We start from the raw sequence: 23,862 nt of genomic DNA, 5'->3' as shown, positions 1-23,862 counted from the left end.
TAAGTTAGAACCATTGGCAAAAATTATGTTGGTGGATGTTCTTTTTCATCTGACTTTTTTCCTGATTACCTGGAACTGACATACATTGACAAATGTATGTCAACACATACATAACAGTATTATACTGTTTCAACACCATCACCACCTTTGCTATCATCTACATCATCAAAATCATCAGCATCATCTCCACCATCACCACCATATCCACATTCACTTTTATTGGCACCACCACCAAAATCAGCATCACCACCATCGTCACCATCATCATCATCACCATTATCACCACCATCCCCATTGTTACCAGCATAACCATCATCAACACCATCATTGTCACCACCATCACTGCCACTACCACCACCAGCAGCAGCAGCAGCAGCAATAGCATCACCACCATCAACATCATCATCACTATCCCCTCACCATTATCACCACCACCACTACCATCAGCATCATCAGGATCATCACCATTATTACCACCATCCCCACTGTCATCATTACCATCATCACCATCACTGTCACCAGCATAACCATCATCATCACCATCACTGTCACCAGCAGCAACAGCAGCAGCAGCAGTAACAGGTGCAGCAGCAGGATCACCACCACCAGCACCATCATCACTATCACCATCACCATCATCACCACCACCACCACCATCGGCATCACCACCATCATCACCATCATTATCACCATCACCACCACCACCTTCACCATCAGCATCATCACCATCACCATCATCACCACCACCAGCACCATCAGCAGCAGCATCACCACCACCATCATCACCGTCATCATCACCATCATCACCACCACCATCAGCAGCATCATCACCACCACCATCAGCAGCATCACCATCACCATCATCACCATCATCATCACCATCATCACCACCACCACCACCATCGGCATCACCACCATCATCACCATCATTATCACCATCACCACCACCACCTTCACCATCAGCATCATCACCACCACCATCATCACCACCGCCAGCACCATCAGCAGCAGCATCACCACCACCATCATCACCGTCATCATCACCATCATCACCACCACCATCAGCAGCATCATCACCACCACCATCAGCAGCATCACCATCACCATCATCACCATCATCATCACCAGCGTCACCACCACCATCAGCACCATCACCACCATCAGCAGCATCACCATCACCATCATCACCACCACCATCACCACCACCATCAGCAGCATCGTCACCACCATCTCACCATCACCATCATCATCATCATCATCACTGTCACCAGCACCAACACCACCACTATCATCTGCAGCAGCAGCATCACCACCACCATCATCACCATCATCATCACCATCATCACCACCACCATCAGCAGCATCATCACCATCATCACCACCACCATCAGCAGCATCATCACCACCATCATCACCATCACCATCATCATCACTGTCACCACCACCACCACCACCATCAACATCATCACCATCCCTACTACCACCATCAATCACCACCATCATCACCTCACCATTATCACCATCACCATCAGCACCATCATCACTATTACTACCATCACCATCATTATCACCACCACCACCACCATCAAAATCACCATCAGCAGCAGCACCACCATCACCACCATCATCACATCAGCACCACTATTATTTAGAGCTACTGGTTCAAAATAAAGAACACAGAGTGCTGGCTTTATTTAGTTCCACACTTTTCAACAGGCACCAGCCTTTCTAAGGCTCTTTTTACATTCTGTTTCCCCTCCTTAGGTTTTGAGAGCAAGAGGAGAAATTAACTGATGGGAAAAGGGTAGCTCTGGTTCTCATTTTTTCATCCCAAACACCAGCCAATCTAACTTTCCTTAGGGTCTGAGTCCAGGAGTCATTGGTAAATTGACTATATTAAACAGTAAAAGTGGTCTAACCAAATATGGAACTATTAAACTGCAGTTTGGAGGTACTATAACAACTCCAGCAGAAGCTTGGAGAGCTACCACTGTGCTTTGCATCTTGAAAATGTGGCTTCACATTTCTCAAGCTGTTTTCACATTTTTAAAAATAAAGGCACTGACGGGACTGAATTAGGTGATCTAGCATTGATGGTGGCTTCAAGCATTGAGATTCTACAGTTCTTGCTTAGATGATTTCTGTAAGTCAAAATGGGGGTCCAGTATGTCTGGGAAGTCAAATTTGCTAGGGAGAAACAGTGTTGTTGTGATGAGGTTGCCTAATTATGAAGGCACTTAACCCTGTCCTCACTCATAGAAAATACCACAAATCACAGGTACTGGACCAGCAAGGCTGCCTTTCACAAATGATAAAGTTAGTTAACTTCTAGGATTCTTCATTTCCTCTTCTGTAAAGTAAAGATAGCAGTAGTTATCATAATACTTACCAGTAAAAATTTAAAAATAGGTGTTTAGCACATGGTAGAAACTCATTCAGAACTAGTCTCCATTCCCTCCCTCTTCAGCCTATAAAATTCTCAAGGAATATGAAAAGCAAATTTTAGGATATAAAGCTCTTGTGAGCTTGTGATGCTCTTTCAAAATTCTTTAACAAAAATTTTCACTTTCGTTAATCAGTTCATGAATGATTTAATTTCCTCAGTCTATATTACAAACAGAAAGTCCATGGTACACATCCCACTACATTGCTGTCTGCAATAGATTCCTATTACTCTCCTTATCCTGTTTAGTTTTCATCACTGAGGAGCACTTACTACTACCTGGTAATAGATACAGTTGTTTATTTAACCTCCATGAGGTAGAGACTTTGCTGGTTTTGTTTTCCTGTGTATCTCCATCAAGTAGAATAGTATTTGACAAATGGTAAGTGTTCAGTAAATATTTGGAGAGGGGTAAGAGGTGAGCAAGAGAGAAAAAATGAGAGAAAACAATGAGAGAGCAAGTGGGAGGAGGGGAGAAAGAGAGAAAACCCTCATAAGAGAGGGGTGTGTTGCAATTTCTTGCCTATATGTTAAATGTTGGTCTGCTTCATAGACCGAGAGCTCTGTGGGAACACGGGCCATGCCATTTCATCTTTGCATCCTTAGCAACTAATACACTAGCTGGCACATAATAGCCAATTACTATTTAAATGAATAAATAAACATTTGTGTATGTATATTGTCTCAATATATTTGCAGATCTTCAAGAGGAACGTCAATTCCAAAAAGAAGGGGAAATTGCTCTGTCTCTTGACTACAGAGAAGGCTATAATCCTAAACAAATCCAATCATCACCCAGAAACGTACAGCTAATCATCACCATTAATCAAAACCCTGCTATCAGAAAATTTAATAATTACACAGATTTCAAATAAAAGGCAGGGTAAAAAGCAACCTCAAAAGAGAAGAAAACCAGAGACAAACAGAAACCCACTCATGTCAAAGAGGTCTTTTCTCGGGCTGCTCTCAGCGCTGCTGACCGCAGTCGGCCAGGCCTGCGGTGGGATCTGCTGCGTGTTGACATAGGTGGGTGCTTCTCCTGTGGGGGCCACGTGCAGTTTCCCTTCTGGCATGCTGTAGATGTCCAAGGACCCTGCAAGAAGAAAGTGAGCCCCTTTTCTTTTATGACAGTGACACTACTCAAGCCACCCAGCCCTTCACAGAGAAGCTCTTCCGCCTGCAAATGGGAAAACTCCTTCAGATTCCTATCGGTGATATTGTCCTCTTCTGAGCTTGTCACCACACACTGCTGTAACCTGGCCAAGATGTTTTCCAGTCCTTCATATCAACAGGGGATCTGCCAGCCAATGTCAGGATGGACGCCTTGATGGCTCCACTGTGATGGCCTTAGCAACGATTCTGGCCCTTGCTGCCCTAAGACGGCAGGAGGCTGGCAGGCAGAACATGCCTGGTCTCCTCCTCTCCTTGACAAATGCTTCAAGATCAGATAACTGAGCAGAAGGACCACAAGCCTTATTTTAATTGCTCTTGTTTTTTTTTTTTTTAATATAAGCAAATGCTTTATAAATTAACTTCATTCAAGCAATACAATAGAAGCTCTGTTCTATTGTAGGAAGGAACTGAGAGAGACTCCTTCCTTACAAAATAGGGCTGCAGTTACTGCTTCTGGGTCTGTGAAGGAAGCCCAGGGTGGGTGTGCAAAGGAAGAGCCCCCTCTGCTGAGGCAGTGACGCTGCCTCAATGGGACTTCACAGCGAGGCAATGGGTTTGCTGAGGCTGGGCCCGGGCTGTTCTGTCACCCAGGCCCTGAGTGAAGGTGTCACCCAGACCTAGTAGCCCGAGAACGCCTGCTCAGATCCTTCTCAGAGTCTTTTTGCGTGTGCGCCCTGTCTCCAATCTTCTTACATAAACATGTTCGCAAGAACACCCTGTGGTGTTCACATTTCTGGAAAGAGGGTGTCTTTCATACCCTATGGGCGGTGGTATGTTGAAGCCAGCTCAATCCAGCTGGCAAGAGTTGGTTCAGGGCTTTTTAAAAAGCGTTCCCAAGAGCCTGTGGCTGGACGTTCGCCAGCACACCACTGTCTCCCAGCCCGTAGGTGTGAGAATGAAGTGTCGTGCTAACATTCCCTCACTGGGGAGCACCACCTGCACGGACTGTGTTTCTACTCTCCTATTTCTCAACATGCTTTCTATATTGAAGAGTCTAGTCAGATTACGCGTCCTCGCTTAGTGACAGCTATTTACAGTTCACACCTTTTGCAAGGTGATTTGATTGCAAACAAATCAGCCTTTAGAAAAGAATTTCACAAACAAAATGTTAAAAAGGAGAAGATCAGGAGCCCAAGTGTATAATCTTCCTGACTACCCTTTCCCACCGGAGATGACAGCAGATGCTGAGCCAGGGCAGGAGGACATGTGCCATGGTAATACCTGGAGTTCACGTCCATTGGGGATAATATCTGACAGCAAATTAATAAGTGACATTCTAATTTGTTCTGTGAGAAAAGATATTTATTGTTTAATTTTTTTTTTTTTTTGGCAGAGTTCTCACTCTGTCGCCAAGGCTGGAGTGCAGTGGCACGATATCGGCCTATTGCAGCCTCCACCTCCCAGGTTCAAGTGATTCTCCTGCCTCAGCCTCCCGAGTAGCTAGGATTACGGGTACGCACCACCACACCTGCCTAATTTTTTTGTATTTTTAGTAGAGACGGGTCTTCACCGTGTTGGCCAGGCTGACCTGGAACTCCTGATCTCAGGTAATCCACCTGACTTGACTTCCCAAAGTGCTGGAATTACAGGCCTGAGATACCACAGCCCGCCTATTTACTGTTTTCAAAGAAGATTTGGAAATTTATTGAGAGCTCTGAGTCTCAAGTTCCAGGCCAGGAGCTCATTCTGCTACATCATCTGTTCTCGATCTGGCTGGAATAACTTTAATATATCAAAAACAAGACCTGTTTTAAAATAAACCTGACATATTTTGCAATAAAGTAAATATCTAACAGAAATAATGTGTCTCCTTTATTCTTTAGCAGTTATTATATGTCTATGCACACACATGTAATGGAAATACATTTTAAATGTATATAGAACAAGGATAAATAGCCCATAGTGAAAATGTCCCTCTGGCAAACTTATGACTCTGATTTGCTATTTCCAGCCTATTCTGAGGCAGAACATGTGGTGGCTTCTGCCAGGCCTTATGTTTTATTGACTGGGCCAGCACTGTGGGTCTTCCTGCATCTGGCGCAGGCAAGACATGAAATTCTCTTACACAGAAGACATTTAAAAAATGTATTGTCATTTGCTTCCTGGCATAAATAGCCATAATGAAGGAATAAGCCTCAATATTAAACCAATAAATGTTTAAATTTAGATACACAGAAGCATCAGTTGCCCCATCCCCTTCAGATCTTATGGACTTAGTAGCCAGGATCCCAGAGCTACTGAAAGAGTTACAAATTTTTTTGAGAAGGGAAAAAGGTTAAAATTACAAGACATTCTTAAAGGATTAGACTGAGCTATAAATACATTCATACATATTCGTATGTGTATATATAACTGTCTAGAGAATAAAGACTTACGTGAGCAATTAGCAGTTACTTCTTAGATAGTTGTATCTAAATTATTATGGCTGTATCTAAATATATTTGAATTATTTACAGATATCTGACTTATAGACAGTTGTATCGACATTAGTTGTAATGTATGATGCAGGTGCATGTTATTATGACTGTAAGATGCAGAAGTGTTCTCTAAGAGTATCCAGGGCCTGTGAGAGACGTATCTCCCTGGTGCCACCTCTGCCTCAATCCCCAGCTTAGAGTAGGGGGCTTCACATTCCCCAAAAAGCGGACCCTGAGTAAAGGGAAGGACAATGAGACAAGGAAGGAAAGGCAACAATTTGTTGTGGGAATCACTGGGGCTCAACCTCAACCTTACAGTTGCCTCACGAGTTCCCATCAGAAACTGGGGTGAAGGTGTGCCTGAGATGTCAACTTCTCAGCACCCCTGGGCACGGAAGCTCTCCCAGCGTGGAGGTTACAGTCTCAGGGGCATGAGGCAGTGAGTGCCTATGAGGTGTGAATGGTCCTGGAGCTGCAGGGAGGCACCACATAATTGGTGCCAGGAGATATCTACAACACTATCGCTTTTTTTTTTTTTTGAGACAGGGTTTTGCTGTTGTTGCCAGGCTGGAGTGCAATGGCGTGATCTTGGCTCACTGCAACCCCCACCTCCTGGGATCAAGTGATTCTCCTGCCTCAGCCTCCCAAGTAGCTGCGATTACAGGCACCCGCCACCATGCTTGGCTAATTTTTTTTTTATTTAGTAGAGTTGGGGTTTCACTATGTTAGTCAGGCTGGTCTTGAACTCCTGACCTCAGGTGATCCTCCCGCCTCAGCCTCCCAAAGTGCTGGGATTACAGGCGTGCACCACTGCGCATTGCACCACATTGTTGCCTCTGTTTCTGTGGTCTAGTCAGGATTCTATAGCAACACACACAGCAAATATATCCAGGGGTCATTCTGTCAGTCCACAGAAAATAGGCGACCCAGTGGTGAGCATGTTACTTTTGAAAAGTGTCTTTTGTGTTTCTCACCCATCTCACCTTGTCTCTCACTTTGCCTGAAAGGTGTTTGCTGCCAGTCTTCGCCAAAGGTGTCTCCTAAGTGTCTTCCCTGGTAATAAGTCTGCTCTTTTCCTGCAAACTATAGACACATGTAAATAACACAGAATGAAAAAATTATTTTCTTCTCATTTCCCCACTTTTGAAAGCCACAAGACAGTCGGCAAATTGATCCTTAAGGTGGATCAAATCCTCTGATACACCCAATTTTCCCTTCATGCCTCACGGTTGGCATTAAGATTTGGGAAATAAGTTTGTGTGAGTGTGAGGAAAAGGCTGCATCTCCATCAAAATTACACATGCCTCCCTTGTTTTCATTACCCCCACCACCCCTCCCGAAGTGTGACTGTAAATCAAGCTCTTCCATATGTATGTCCTAAAATAAATTTCAATTACAGAGTATCTATGTGTCAGAACACACTTCCCACATAACACATACGCCCATGATTGTTCACACTTGGGCAAGTCCACTCTGTAAACCAGGAAGCTTCCTTCAAAAAATCAGGAAATTCCCTCTCAGTGTCAGATCCCTGAGCTCAATGTTATTTTGCCATTTTTAGCGGTGCCATTATCATTCACAAAAGGTAGTAATGTTAAAAATTTCCTATAACAAAATAGAAATATCATAACTCTAGAAAGCAATTGCTTTACTAGAATTTTGAGTTGGACATAAAGCAAGGGAATGAATAAAATAGAAAACTCATAAAATTCTCATCCTTTTAAGGGTCTATATTCACTCCTTTTCAGAGAACCCAATGCCTCCCAAGCCTTTTTAAAATCTTAAATTCTCTCTTTCCCTCACTGAGATCACAGTATGATGGAATACATCTGAGGGTACAGAGGATGCCCCCAGACGCATATCCCAGGAATCACAACACAGTTCCAAAGCGTTTGGCTAATGCTTTATGATGTTAACACAAAGCCTCTCCTCATCTACATGCCTCACGAAATCCAGTGAGAGAAAGTTCATGATTTACTGTGTCAAAAATGGAATAGAACATCAGCCTGAAACAAAACAAACAAACAAAAAAAACAAAACAAAAGGAAATAAAGTTGAGTTAGCCTCCATTCCTTATAAAGAGAAAAAAATATGAGACTTACCTGTGCAGTGTCAGGAGCATGGGGTCTAGGTTTCAGTCGAGCATCAAGAAAGCCCCCTGGAGGAGGCATCTTGCTTGGGATGCTGTTGTAGTACGGGTGGTCTGAGCCATCTCCCTCCTCTTCTGTCCATGGCTCATCCAGACTCTGCATTCTGTTAAAGGAAGATTTCCAAGGGCTTTAGCCAAAAGTTGAGCTTGCAGCCAAAACCAACAAATCTAATGTTAGCGCCTGTTATCAAGAAAAGAGAGTTTAGTCAGTGCCTCTTCAGCCATCCAGGTCTCATGCATAGATGAAAAGCAGATGAGTGGTTTAGCAAAATATCTCTGCCATATTCAGAGTTTCACTCACTGGAACATTTCAGTCATGTTTGAATGAGGTCCTTTTGTAAAAGTACATTTTAATTAAGAAAGAAATTATGCCTAAGGATAGCCAGCTCCTCAAGGGACAGCACACATTTTTGTAAGCCATGAAATTGATCCCAAACAAAACCAACTACAAAATGGAAATTTAGTGATATGAAGGAAAATGGTAGAATATGAATCTCTCAAAATTCTCCCTTCTGCTATTTGAAAAAACTGTTGTGCTTCAAAGGACATTATCAAGAAAGTAAAAATACAAACTGCAAAATGGGAGAAAATATTTGCTAACATGTATCTTAAAAGAGACATGTAACTAGAATATATAAAGTACTCCTACAACTCAACAATGAAAAGACAGCCTGATCTTAAAAAGGAGCTAAGGTTTTGAGCAGACTTTTCTCCAGAGATACACAAAAGGCCAATAAGCACATGAAAAGAAGCTCGACATCGTTAGCCATCAGGAAAATGCACATCAAAACCACAACCAGAGACCACTTCATCCCCACTAGGGTAGCTGTAATCAAAGAGATAGACAAGAAAAAGTGTTGATAAGAACATGGGGATATTAGAACCCTCACACATTGCTGATGGGACTGTAAAATGGTGCAGCCACTTTGGAAAATAGCTTTGCAGTTTCAGCATAACCATATGACCACAGAATTTCACTCCCAGTTATATACATAAGAATATTGCAACATATGTCCACAAAGAAACTTGTATACATTTTCACAGCAGCAATGTTCATAAGAGCTAAAAGGTAGGGCTGGGTGCAGTGGCTCACACCTGTAATCCCAGCATTTTGGGAGGTCAAGGCTGGCAGATCATGAGGTCAGGAGTTCAAGACCAGCCTGGCCAACATGGTGAAACCCCATCTCTACTAAAGATACAAAAATTAGCCGGGCGTGGTAGCATGTGTCTGTAATCCCAGCTACTCGGGAGGCTGAGACAGGAGAATTGCTTGAACCCAGGAGGCGGAGGTTGCAGTGAGCCGAGATCGCGCCACTGCACTCCAGCCTGGGTGACAGAGCAAGACTCCATCTCAAACAAAAAAAAGGTAGAAGCACCCAACTGTCCACAAACTAATGACTGGATGAACAAAAGGTGATATATCTATACATTCAAATATTACTAAGAACTCTAAAATGAAAGAAATACTGACAGATCTTACAACATGAGTGAATCTTGAAAATATTCTTCTAAGTGAAAGAAGCCAGATACATACAGTATGATTCCATTTATATGAAATATCCAGAATGGGCAAATCCATAGAGACAGAAAGTAGTTTAGTGGTTGGCAGGAGAGGTGGGAGTGGAGAATGGGGAGTAATTGCTGATGAGTATAGAGTTTCTTTGGGGGGGTAATGAAAATGTTCTGAAATTAATGGTGATAATTGTATAACTTTTGAATATAACAAATCAACTGAATTGTAAACTTTAAAAGGGTGATTTGGTTATATATGAATTAATTATCAATTTTAAAAATAATAATAAATGGAGTCTTAGTGGCATCTGATTTGTTTTTCAGTGTCTTCTTCGGTTTTGGGTTGAAATACCCTTGGATTTCTGCAAGGAAAATCCTCCAAGAAAAATCAGACCATACCAAAAATCCACTGATGGATTGAGTGATTGATTTTTTTGAGATAGGGTCTCGTTCTGTCACCCAGGCTGGAGTGCAGTGGTGTGATCACGGCTCACTGCAACTTCTGCCTCCCAGGCAAGCCATCCTCCCACTTCAGCCTCCTGAGTAGCTGGAACTACAGGCACGCACCCTTGCACCTGGCTAATTTTTGTATTTTTAGTAGAGATGGGGTTTTGCCATGTTGCCCAGGCTGTTCTCACAGTCCTGGGATCAAACGATCCACCCGCCTCAGCCTCCCAAAGTGCTGGGATTACAGGCATAATCCTGCAATCTATACCTGGCCAAAAATCCATTTATACAAAAGTACTATTTTTTCTGGGTGTGGTGGCTCAAGCCTGTAATCCTAACGCTTTAAGAGGCTGAGATGGGTGGATCACCTGAGGTCAGGAGTTTGAGACCAGCCTGACCAACATGGAGAAACCCTGTCTCTACCAAAAATACAAAATTCGCCAGGCATGGTGGTGCACGCCTGTAATCCCAGCTACTTGGGAGGCAGGAGAATCGCTTGAATCCAGGAGGCAGAGGTTGCAGTGAGGTGAGATCGCGCGACGCCACTCTAGCCTGGGCAACAAGAGTGAAACTCTTTAAAAAAAAAGTACTATTTTTTATTTCCAGTTAAAGATGTGCAATGAATCCAGATATCCAGATCAGAGTCTCTTCCCCAGTAATAACATAATGAACAACAACAACAAAAATTCACAAATAGTAAATCTATACACTCACCTGCAGTGAGAGAAGGACCGGAGAAGCCTGACTCCCCGACACTGAACGCACAGCTTGGTCGGCCTCACACTGCCACACTCCCTCTACCCTCACCTGCCCTCATCTCTACCCCAAAGAAACTAAGCTGAATGTAGCAAATCCCAATACCTCCAGGAAATATTTCCCAGTATGGAGACACATGGCCTGAGGGATTGAGTAGAAAACCCAAGAACTTCTCCAAAACAGAAGCCCCTGTCTTGCTGGCCCCTAAGATCTCAGCATCCCAGAAGGAAAACCTGCCAGGACGGCCACAGGTCAGGTTCCCAGAGAATGGGGCTGGAACAGCTGGATGCAGTGGGGTTCTCTCATGCTCCCAGGCGGCTTCCAGTTGGAGGAACGGAGCTGGAACGGAAGGCAGGGCAAGCCCAGGAGGTCCCCCTCGCCCCTCTCTCAGACAGTACCCTGTGGACACCAGCAGCCTCTGCAGGATAAGGTGAGGCGGGTGTCAGGTCACCGACAGTATGAAGCTACAGGCAGGGCCCCTTGTCGCTGTTTTGCTTTAGAAATGATAGGCCAGCTGGGGGCGGTGGCTCACGCCTGTAATCCCAGCACTTTGGGAGGCCGAGGCGGGCGGATCACAAGCGATCGAGACCTTTCTGGCTAACACGGTGACACCCCGTCTCTACTAAAAATACAAAAAATTAGCCGAGCATGGTGGCGGGCGCCTGTAGTCTCAGCTACTCGGGAGGCTGAGGCAGGAGAACCGCACGAACCCGGGAGGCGGAGCTTGCAGTGAGCCGAGATCGTGCCACTGCACTCCAGCCCGGGTGAAAGAGTGAGACTCCGTCAAAAAAAAGAAAAAAAAAAAAAACAAAACGGAAATGATATACCAATACTTGCATTTGGAGGTGACATTTTTCTCAGTGGATAAGATCCTGTCTACTACATTTTCTTTCCCCAAAAGTCCTTCAAACTTCACTGTATACAAACATGTACAGAACTTCATACTTTAGGTACACTGCCAAAGGAGTACGTATGGTAGTTAAACTAACTCCCTCCATTCATTTTTGTATGTATTATCTTAATAGCATTTATCTGGCTCTTATTCAACATTTCAGAAACAAAGGCTAGCATAATAATTAACATGAAATATACTTATGCACCCCCCATGGAGATTAAATGTTAACTTTTCGATCTATTATGTTAAATCAAGTTTAGCCTAAAGCTACCTCCTTACATATTTAAATTTGGCCTAAAGGTTTCTCTGTACATCCTGAACTATCCAAGTGGAGGTGTAAACAGACCATAGCCTACTCTTGTGACAATCACCGAGTTTTGGCCAATCAAATGCAGCCAACTGTTTGAACTGTGTTCAAATAAGGCAAACGCCAAGCTGTAACCAATCTAGCTATTTCTGAACCTCACTTCCATTTTCTGTAAGTCATTTTCCTTTTTCTGTCCATAAATCTTCTTCCACCACGTGGCTGCCCTGGAGTCCCCTAGTCTATCCTGGCTAGCAGGCTGCTCTGTGCGCGAAATTGTTCATTGCTCAATTAAACTCCTTTAAATTTAATCTGGCTGAAATTTTTCTTTTATCAATTACATGCTTCCCTTTTTAATAAAATTTGGCAAACTTACATTGGATGGATACATAGATAAGTTATATTATAAGTAAAATGTTAATGGTAGAAGCTAGATGGTGTCTATACAGTTCTTTGTGTATATTGGAACATTTTTATTATAAAATGGTGCAGGGGGGATATGCTTGACAAATACAGTCAAACACAACCCATCCACCCACACCCCTGCCGTGTCCTCACATACCCTGGAGTTATGTATAGTATTTTTGCATTTTTTTGTTGTTGTTTCTGTGTCTGATTTTTTGAGATGGAGTCTTGCTCTGTTGCCCAGGTTGAAGTGCAGTGGCACAATCTCAGCTTACTGCAACCGCCACCTCCCAAGTTCAAGTGATTCTCTTGCCTCAGCTTCCCAAGTATCTGGGACTACAGATGTGCATCACCATGCCCAGCTAATTTTTGTATTTTTAGTGGAGATGGGATTTCACTATGTTGACCAGGCTTGTCTCAAACTCCTGACCTCAGGTGATCCGCCCACCTTGGCCTCCCAAAGTGCTGGGATTACAGGCATGAGCCACTGTGCCTGGCCTTGTATATGTTTTTATACTCTTTCCACACATTTATTTATCCAAATACTATATATGCAATCATGTATGTTTTTAACATTTTCATAAATGGTTCATATCCTTTTGTAACTTGCTCTTTTTTATTTCACTATAAATTTTGAGATTTATGCTGGTAGTACATGTATATTGGTGAATTCTTATTAACTATTATGTCCTATTATACACAAAATAAAGAATCTGTTTCCTCACTCTCCTACCTACATTTGGGTTGCTGTCACTGTTTGCCTCTAACTCTTCTATACATGTCTTCCTGTCCCAATTTGTTGAAGTTTCTTTCTTCTTATTTTTTTTAATGTGATGGCCATAAGGGAGAATTGAATTCTAGCATTTTCAACCTCTGGAGTGAAGTTTTTAGCAACGTGGAAACAGTGGGTCCTGCAGAGGCACCTCCAAAATGAATGTCTTAAACAGAATTTTCCAGGGAAAGAGGAAAAGAAATGAAAAGTCTCTTTAAAGAAAGGCAAAGACTGAGAAGGGAGATGAAAGAAGGCTTCATAATCATAAAAGCAAAGGTAGAGTCTGACTCTAGAACTGAGGCATAGAAGAATGTGGCTTTAGAAGTTTGAAAAAAGTACAGAGTAAATTTAGCAACAGTAAAGTTTTGTTTATGGTGAACACATCATTAGAATAGATTTTCATTATACAAGTTCAATCAAGGACAGAATATTGAATGACCAAAATGCCCCATATTACTTTTCTTTTAATGCTTGATGCTGTATGGAATATTCTTACATCCTAAGGAAACTCAGTGATAGAACCTGAACATTTTTTATAACAAACTAAACATCTCCCAACTCCTCTTCACACTCACAATTTTGTTGAACATTAAAAAAAAAACCTATGGTGCCACTCTTATTTGTACTTCACAGATAAAGCTGCTGAGACTCAAGGAGTTTACAGAACTTGCTCAGGGCCGCCTGGAAGGTAAACAAACTACCAAGCCATTAAGCTGCAAAGGCCAGTGAAGCAGAAACTATGCTGGTAGCCAGCACAGTGCCTCACGGAGGGGACTTCTTGCAGCACGACTTTGGCTAATCGTAATGACAAGGACAATGGGACACACAGAACCGGTGGTGACATAGACGCAAAGAGGTGACATATGGAAGCATCACATGGCTGAAGAGGAAACAGAACAAAAAAATTTATAATGAAGTCGCTTTTCTGTAACCTTGGCGACCGTCACTATAGTTTCAAGAAAATGTTTTTCTACACATTCAAAGCATCATCCATATGTTGGCTTCCATCTGTTGGTTTTCTGTGCCATATCCCGGCACCGACCAGGTGTCTCAGAGCCCAGGAAGCCCTGTGATTAATTGGGCCTGTCCAGAGCACAGCTCAGGGATGTGGTTTTAAGAGGAAAGGTCATGAAACCCACGTAGGCTATTGCAAATGGTGTCACAGCACTACTCACCGATCATGGAGAGCGGGAATCTTGGTAGGACACTGTAAATATTGCTTAAACCGGAGCTCAAAGGCTTGTCCTATGGAGCCGATGACATCCTGGGCCAGCCCATCACAGCATTCCAAAATGTGACAAGCTGGGAAAGCAAGTGACATGGGCCTATTAGAGACAGACACTGGTGCTACCTGGGCTCCTCTACAAAGAGCCCTTGCTGAGGTCAGAGGCACAGAGAAGTGCATGCTTCTTCCATAATATGTCCTAGCAGATCCAACTGCAGCTTCATCTCTGGCTAGGGAATCCTATGGCTACAACATTTCACAGTAGGCATGCATTTCTTAATAGCCTATTGTCTACAAAATTATAGGTTTCATTTTTAAATAAATTAAATAATTTTCAAGTTCAGTTTGATGGTCTTCAATTTCTTTAGAGTCTATAAAGCATCAGTTTGGATATCAATAGGGAAAAATTGTTTAGAAGGAGACTTCAGCATGACAAAGAGCCTGATCTCGACATGAACTAGGCCCCTTTAAACCCATGAGGCCTTAAAAAAATGGACTGAAACCAGCACCTGATGAATGAATCTTGATTTATTCAGTGGACTTAGAGCAAGTTGTTCACTTACTTCTTAGTGGGGGTAAAGTGTTGACCACCTTATGTGGCCACTCAAAACAATAAGGAAACCTTTGAAGATGAATATAAAGAGATATTAATTATCAGTGTGACATGCCAATAACATGATACATGCATCTACATAAATTTGCGACTGGATATTCATGCAGATTCTCAGAAAAGCAGCTTGTGTAAAGAGTAGATAAAAGTTAGGGGTGGCGGTAGGCCAAAATGAGGCCACTCCAAGGCTGGTGGTGAGGCCTGGAGCAGTCCTTATGCTCGAAGCAGGCACCAGCTGTTATACAAGGACATGCTGTCCTAGTGGCAAGGCTGCGGGATTATCTATGTGAAACTTTCAGAGAAAAGAGGGCCAGCCTCTGCCTCATAAGGAAGTAGGACTTTTTCTCCAGGGTCCTGGAAAATACCTCTACTCTCTAGACCCATTTCCACCCTGCCCTACCACAAGCATCCACATGTCCCTCCTGAAAGAGCCACAGGGCTTCGCCATGAGGAGCCCAGCATGATCTTTTTACCAATGGGATAAAGGAATTCTCGGGAATTCCTGGGAAGGATGACAGCTGCCTTTATCACACCCCACCTTTCTCCTGCAGACAATCGTATGCCAAGGAGGGTTCCTCCAAAAGCCTCATTGGTCCCTGCAGTGAGGAGGACGCATTTCCTCATGAGTTGTTTCCCAGCCCTGGCAGTGATTAGGGAGACACTGAACTGTGCCCTCCCTATAGGAGAAGCCAGTACATACTGGAAAGATGAAAGCTGTCAGGGAGGAGACAGAGAGACAGACGACGCTGCCTCTGCACAGTGTGGAGCCTCTCAGCACAACACAGCACTGGGACTTTACCCCGGAGGCAGCCAGCTAGGCCCTGGGGCCTCAGCTACTTCTCCCCCAGACTCCAGGGCAGGGTGACTTCTGTGGACACAGGAAATGTATTTCCTCGGAAGAGCAAGTGCGAATGTATTGCTGCTTTGGGTGGCAATGCAATCCCTTGGATACAGCAGTCTTATTTTAGATATTGCCAAGAGATATGTCTACAAAGTTTCAGGCATCCTGGTTGTCTTTTGATGATCGATTATTGATATTATTTTAGTATTGACATTATTTACTAAGTATCGCCCCCAGGTCATCACAAAGCAATACCAAGCAGCTGTTACAGTTGTGCAGGTCATTGACAGGTACACATGCAACCATCTTTCCAGCTAAGAAGGAAGCAGGAGTCCAGGCCTGAGCAAGGGAAAGCCAGTGAGACACCTCGTTCCCCTGACCTGTCCTGTACCACGCCCCTCCCGGCCCTGCCGTCCAGCATCAGCACCAGCCAACAGGACCGGCTGGTCGGTGTTTTGGAGAACCAGAAAAAAGACTGGAAAAGGCTCAGAAAGGGTAGCCTATTTTTTTAAGGAGAAAATAGGTACCCTAGCCTTTAAGATGAAGAATGAAGAATACGATTTATTGAGAGTGGGCTGTACAGTCTCATCCACATGCCATTAACCTTCTACACACCTGAGAGCACGAAGCCTGGGAAGGGCCTCTGTGGGAAACGTCCAGGACATTTGGAGCAGGTCTGGGATTGAGGGAAAAGCACTCTACATGCTGAGAAATGGGCCATGTTGCTCTAAGTGACTAGTAGGGGGGCAGGCCCTGCAGATAGTGAGCAGACCCACGGACTCTCGGGAATTAACACATGCCTGCAGCTCCTGGCACCTGGCAGAGTCCTCAATGAACAGAGAAAAGAAGTCACCTGTTGCTTTGGTCTGAGGATTCCTTCTACAAAATGGCCTCTACACGTTCTAGAAACTCACTCCAAATCCAAAGTTAAACCTGGACTTTGTCTCCCTGGGCCTGGTATTTCTTCTGAGAGTATTGACACTTAGCCAAAAGTCACTGTCTTCTAGCCTGCCCTGTGTGATTTGATGTGTGTACCAAATAATGAGGCCTTCCCCAAAGGCAGTCATCAAGCCTGCTGGGCTTCACCTCTCCCTGAGGAAACAACAAAACCAAAGATGTCATTCAGAAGCAATGGAGAAGAAACCGAGAGAGATGTGCAGCGCATTCATGCACAGAATCAAGATTCCAAATGACGCAAAATCTAAAACATAGCTCAATGCAAAGGTCAGCTAAACAGGGAATTCCACAGTCCTTCTCATTTGGGGAAACTACCCATTGGTGAAACTCGTACCAACGGCCTGCAATAGTTCATTTACTTAAAAGCAAGGATCCTTTGCCAACAATCCTTTCTCTCTTGCTTAGCCCCGACCAATAAAAAAAGCTGAAGCCACTCTCTAAGAGGACTAGCCCAAGCTGCCCCAGAGCAGCCAACTGAGCAATGACATCAGCAAGGGAACTCTCAGCAGGTCACACCACAAGGACTACTCCATACCTGAGATGGGCAACTTGAGAGCAAACCACTCCCTTAGCAGTGTGTTGTGGCCCTGTAGACACACTGTAGGAGCTGGGAACATGGTGGCTTTCTGCCATATGGTAGCTCCTGGCATGTCAACTCTCATCTCCTGCTCCCTGAAGAATGGTTAACAGTGGCGGATGAGAAGGCAGTGCCTAGATGCATCCAATCCATGAGACTGCCAGTTCTCAGCATCATCTCCCCTAATAAGTCCAGAGGCTAGTAGCTGCTCCCAGCTTGGTGCTAAGGGCTGCTCCTGGCCATCTGCCTGCCACAACAGGGCCTCCAGTAAACTGGTGTGAGGCTTGTTCATCTGAGCACGTTCTCAATACCCTCCCTGTGACACCTATTCTGTGAGTCAGGGTGTGCAAGTTATGCCACAGTAAGAAACAATCCCAACGTCTCTGGCTGAAAGCAACCATTTCATTCTTGCTTACTCATTTCTGGGCACCTCTCTAAGGCAGCCATCCTCTTGTGGTGACTCAGTGGCCCAGGCTGGTTTGATCTTTTGATCCTGGTACTCAACACAAGGCCTTTCCCACAATCTGCGGAAGAAACAGACAGCAGGGCCTTGCACCAGTACCAAATGCACCTTCTGTTCTGCTTTCAACCCGTCACACAGAACCATCATGGGCTTCTCCCAAGCAGGAGGGGGCTTGCAGATGCCATCTTCTGCAAGTTTGGAAGGATAGGAGAGCAGGATATTAGGAATGCCCGTCACACCCACTGAACCCCTTCTCTAAGTCACAGGTATCCATGCTGCTTCTCACTCATGCCTACCACAAGAACTTTCCAACCATGCATCCCCATTAAGCGTCTATTTATAAATTATTAACATGCGTTCCTGTATTAATATTATGTGTATTATAAAAATATCTTTTAAAAGATATCTTTTGTCTTCAAAAAGGTTAAAATAAAGAAAAAAATAAAAGTTTAAGCTGTCTTGTTAGCCATGAAAGCATTACACTGTCAGTTAGTATCTCAAGACATAACCACATTAGGTGTGATCCATTGTTATTCCGATGGATAAAAATTCATCTTTCCATCCTGGAAATACATTTCTTAATCACTTTGAATGTGGAAGGACTGAGTTCTTACTTTACATGAGTAGATGATCAGTGTTTTTACTGTGAAATGCAGCCTGTGAAGTTTTCAAAATGGAAGTAAATGTTACCAGCTCTTCCATGTCTTGTTGTTTGTTTGTTTTTTGAGATGGAGTTTCGCTCTTATCACCCAGGTTGGAGTGCAATGGTGTGATCTTGGCTCACTGCAACCTCAGCCTCCCGGGTTCAAGCCATTCTCCTGCCTCAGCCTCTCTAGTAGGTGGGATTACTGGTACCCACCACCATGCCCAGCTAATTTTTAGTAAAGACAGGTTTTACCATGTTGGCCAAGCTGGTCTCGAACTCCTGGCCTCAAGTGATAATATGCTGGGATTACAGGCATGAGCCACCATGCCCAGCCAGCTCTTCCATTTCTTTCTTATTTGTTTGAGCTGCCATGATGAGTATAATCCCTAATGTACAGTTTCTCTCTGAGAGGTTTAGTTTAGTTAAAACTAGTTCACACAAGCTGAGAACCCACTTCGCTTCGCCGCTGCACCCCACGTCCCAGTACGTGGGCTGGCAGCAGAGAGCCCTGCCTGCTGCACAGCCATTGTGCCCTTCCTCTGCTATTATGGACTAAGATCATCCTCAGTTTCCAGATTAGAACTGTGAGCCAACGCTCTAGCCTTCATGTCCCACACAGTGGGCTGTTTGCACACTTCTGGCATAGGCCACTGCCTCGGCAAGCTTTGCATGAACAGCGAGACCCTGCCCAAGCCAAGGCAAAAAACTTCTCGGGATCGATGCCCCACTTTCAGGAAGCCACACCCCAGCCCCACAGTTCACAGGTCCCAGGTGCTGTCTATCAGCCTCTCCAGGGTGGCTTGGCTCCCACAGTCCATCTGGGGTTCTCCAGTGGCCACTCATCCAGACACCAGTAGCCTCTGATCCAGCCACATTCTAGAGCAGCTGGCCAGGGAATGGGGAGCCTTGAAGACACTTGAAGTCATTACTCAAACGAGGAAAAGTCCTGCTAAATAAGATTGGCTATCTTTTCCTCTTAGTGAGCTGATAACCCACACTCCTTAAAAGGAGTATCAAAAACGAATGAATTCTACCAGAGAGATGAGGGTTTCTCAATCTCAGACTGGTCAGACAACCTTAGTTTGTTTATTCAATGTAGCCATGCACTCTGAATTGATCCAGTTTTCTTTCTTTTTTTTAATCACAGAAGAATAAGAAATCCAACATTCAGCCACTCTGCTATGATGAGTTTCTTAGTACATGTCCTAGCCCCAGATAGGGCAAATTAAAGTAATAAGGATATAGTATTTTGCACCCATCAGATTTGTGGGAATTTAAAAGTCTAAAACTGTCAATTGTTGAACAAAAGGAGACCTCGTATACTACCCGTGGAATTATAAAGTAGAATGACCATTTCAGAAAAGTAGAAGATGTCCAAAACAGTGATTTGACCTCCAGGTACATACCCTAGGGAAATTCTTGGACGAGAGCACACACGCAAAAAATGTACAAAATATTTACTGAAGACTCTACTTAGCAGACATTTTTTGAGCATCTACTGTGCATAAGGCCCTGCCCTAGGATCTAGGGACAGTTTCAGTGGACACTGAAAATAAATAAATAAATAAAAATACACCTCTGTAGTGAATTGAAGGGTGCCCCCCACAAAAGTCATGCCCCCTGACCATCTGGAACCTGTGGAAAAGAGTTTTTACAGGTGTGGTTAAGGATCTTGAGATGAGATTATTCTGGATTGGGGAGGGCTCTAAATCCAAGGACAAATGTCCTTATAATAGACAAGAAGACGGGCCCAAACACACAGGAAGGGGAGGCAGGGAGAGGAGTGATGCTACCACAAGCCAAGGAATGGCTGGGCCACCAGAAGCTGGAAGGAGTCTCCCCTAGAGTATGGCTCTGCTGTTGCCTGACTTCAGACTCCTGGCTTCTGGAATGGTGAAAGAATCAGTTTCTGTTGTTTCAGGCCACCTAGTTTGTGACATTTTGTTATAACAGCCCTAGGACATGAACACAGCAAGGAAGACAATGTAAAACAAAGAAGATGGAGGGTGGTGGTAGAGGATGCTGGCATAGGACGTGGTGGAGGATGGTGGTGGAGGATGGTGGCATAGGACATGGTGGAGGACGGTGGTGGAGGATGGTGGTGGAAGACATGGTGTAGGATGTGGTGGAGGACAGTGGTGTAGAACATGGTGGAGGACGATGGTGGAGGATGGTGGTGTAGGACGTGGTGGAGGATGGTGGTGGAAGATGTGGTGGAGGGTGGTGGTGGAGGATGTGGTAGAGGACACGGTGTAGGATGTGGTGGAGGACGGTGGTGGAGGACATGGCGTAGGATGTGGTGGAGGACGTTGGTGCAGAACATGGTGGAGGACAGTAGTGGAGGATGACGGTGTTAGGAGGTGGTGGAGGACAGTGGTATAGGATGTGGTGGAGGATGGTGGTGGAGGATGGTGGTGGAGGACATGGTGGAGGATGGTGGCAGAGGACAGTGATGGAGGACATGGTGGAGGACGGTGGCGGAGGATGGTGGTGTAGGACGTGGTAGAGGACGTGGTGTAGGACAGTGGTAGAGGATGTGGTAGAGGATGTGGTGGAGGATGGTGGTGGAGGACATGGTGGAGGATGGTGGCAGAGGACAGTGATGGAGGACATGGTGGAGGACGGTGGCGGAGGATGGTGGTGTAGGACATGGTAGAGGATGTGGTGGAGGATGTGGTGGAGGATGGTGGTGGAGAATGTGTTAGAGGATGTGGTGGAGGATGGTGTTGTTAGGACATGGTGGAGGACATGGTGGAGGACAGTAGTGGAAGATGATGGTGTTAGGAGGTGGTAGAGGAGAGTGGTAGAGGATGTGGTGGAGGACGGTGGTGGAGGATGGTGGTGGAGGATGGTGGTGGAGGACATGGTGGAGGACGGTGGAGGAGGGCAGTGATGGAGGACATGGTAGAGGATGTGGTGGAGGACATGGTGGAGGGCAGTGGCAGAGGAGGGTGGTGTAGGACGTGTTAGAGGACGTGGTGGAGGACAGTGGTGTAGGATGTGGTAGAGGACGTGGTGGAGGATGGTGGTGGCGGATGGTGGTGGAGAATGTGGTAGAGGACGTGGTGGAGGATGGTGGTGGAGGACATGGTGGAGGACGGTGGAGGAGGGCAGTGATGGAGGACATAGTAGAGGATGTGGTGGAGGACATGGTGGAGGGCAGTGGCAGAGGAGGGTGGTGTAGGACATGTTAGAGGATGTGGTGTAGGACAGTGGTGTAGGATGTGGTAGAGGACGTGGTGGAGGATGGTGGTAGAGAACGTGGTGGAGGACAGTGGTGTAGGATGTGGTAGAGGACGTGGTGGAGGATGGTGGTGGAAGACGTGCTGGAAGACGGTTGGTGTAGGATGGTAAACAGGATGATCAAGGGAGGCAGCCCCAGAGGTGGCACTGGAGAAGATGCCTGAAGGGAGTCAGGGAGAGAAGTCCAGGAAGGCCAGTGGTAGAAGGCCAGGCACAGGGACCACGAGGCAAAAACTTACTTGGCACTGTCAGGGTCAAGGAAGACCCGGAAGCCAGTGTAGCTGGAGTGGCAGGGAGAGGGGATCATAGGAAGCGAGACGGGATGGAGTGGGAGTGAGGTCACAGAGGGTCCTGTGGGGGTTGGGGGAATGGGACATTTTATTTGGAGTGAGCAGAGGAGGAACAAGATTGCACCATTTTAAGAGGATCCTTCTGGCTGCCATGTGGATAAAAAAACTTTAGAGAGGAAGAGCGGGCATAGAGTGACCTGATGATTAATTATGGAGCCTGTCAGGGGGCAGCAGGGCAGTAGCAAGAACTGGTAAGACGGAAGGCTTTGCCACCAGGTGCAGATGAAGGAAAGAAGGCAGAGAAGTGGGGAAGTCGGGGAGGGGTTGCTGTTGATAGAGACCAGCAGGTGCTCCACAGGATGAAAGTGCTGGAATTGTCTGTGACTGCCTACGTTTGAGAGGCCTGTGAGACACCCAAGTGGAGCTGGCTTTCAGGCAGAGGCCAGGGCTGGAAAAATATGTTCAGCATAGGCATGGTATGTAAAGCACAGAGTCTGGCTTTGTTTGTAAAAACACTGCTCATAATAGCCAAATGTGGGAAACATCCATCCCTCAGAAAATTCACCTCCTGCCGTAAAATTTTACAGAAGACTTTCCAGGATGCGTTCTGTCCCTGATGGTCTTTAGGGGCTGTGCCTGTAGCCACAACACTACAAGGTCAGCTCATACACATAGGCCTAGGAGCCCCTGTGTGGGGACTTGGACATTTAAGAGCCCAAATAAGAACATTCACACCCAGAATTTCTTGCTACTCTGCCCAGTGGTAGAGGCCAATCTTCCTAAATTAACCCCTCTCTACATGGCTTAGGGGAGGAAGAAAGAAAACAGAGCAGTTGGGAGAAAGCCCTGCCACTGGCTCCTTCATGGAGGAAGTCATCCTGTTAAGAACACTGATGAGATGGAGCAGAACATACTCACAGCTGCGCTGCTGGAGGGATGCAGCTAGACCCACCTTCCCTGCCCACACTGTCATCTGGTAGGGCTGGGCCTCCTCATACATGGTGAAAGGAGGGGTGAGGGATAAAGATGGCTGCAAATTCCTTGACACCCTTTCCTTGAAGAGTACATGTGGCTTCCTTCCCCTTGAGTCTGAACTGGCTGTGACAGCTTTTTTTTTTTTTTTTTTGAGATGGAGTCTCACTCTGTCACCAGGCTGGAGTGCAGTGGCATGATCTTGGCTCACTGCAACCTCTGCATCCCAGGTTTAAGTGATTCTCCTGCCTCCACCTCCCACGTACCTAGGACTATAGGTGCATGCCACCACGCCCGGCTTATTTTTGTATTTTTAGTAGTGATGGGGGTTTCACCATGTTAGCCAGGCTGGTCTCGATCTCCTGACCTCATGATCTGCCCGCCTCAGCCTCCCAAAGTGTTGGGATTACAGGCATGAGCCACCGTGCCTGGCCGACAGTTGTGACTGGTAAATCTATGGCAGAAGTGAAGCTGAGCCTGGCCTTTCCGAGCACTGGAAGCATCTACTCTGGGTCTCATGGAACCTATAGCTGCCACATAGAAAGCCCTGCTTCCTAGAGGGCTGAAGGGGCCACTTGGAGAGTCTCTGAGACTCCATGGAGGGGGCTGAGCCTCTAGTTATCTTTGCCAAGGTCCCAGGTGTGGAAGCAAAGCCAATTCGGACCTTCTAGACCAGCCCAGACTCTCTGGCTAAAGACCACTTGGTGACCCCTGTCGATGCCACTTGGGCAGATGAACTGACCAGCTGACACTTGCCTGAATTCC

The 23,862-nt window shown here is 45.4% G+C and overlaps 1 protein-coding gene across 1 annotated transcript in view; it reads right to left on the bottom strand.

The window, feature by feature from the left end:
* Positions 1 to 23,862, bottom strand: part of SHC3 (SHC adaptor protein 3) — a 298,918-nt gene that overhangs the window by 27,270 nt on the left and 247,786 nt on the right. The window contains exons 7-10 of the mRNA XM_033236864.1: positions 14,449 to 14,575; positions 8,136 to 8,286; positions 7,017 to 7,116; positions 3,378 to 3,536 (exon numbers count right to left, since the gene is read on the bottom strand). Coding sequence (XP_033092755.1) covers positions 3,378 to 3,536; positions 7,017 to 7,116; positions 8,136 to 8,286; positions 14,449 to 14,575 — 537 coding nt within the window. The remainder of the gene's footprint in view (positions 1 to 3,377; positions 3,537 to 7,016; positions 7,117 to 8,135; positions 8,287 to 14,448; positions 14,576 to 23,862) is intronic.

The sequence above is a fragment of the Trachypithecus francoisi genome, unplaced genomic scaffold, assembly GCF_009764315.1.
Source record: "Trachypithecus francoisi isolate TF-2019V2 unplaced genomic scaffold, Tfra_2.0 Lachesis_group16, whole genome shotgun sequence".
Lineage (NCBI taxonomy): Eukaryota > Metazoa > Chordata > Mammalia > Primates > Cercopithecidae > Trachypithecus > Trachypithecus francoisi.
Note: the sequence above shows the minus strand (reverse complement) of the source record. Positions and strands in the feature narration are given on the sequence as shown.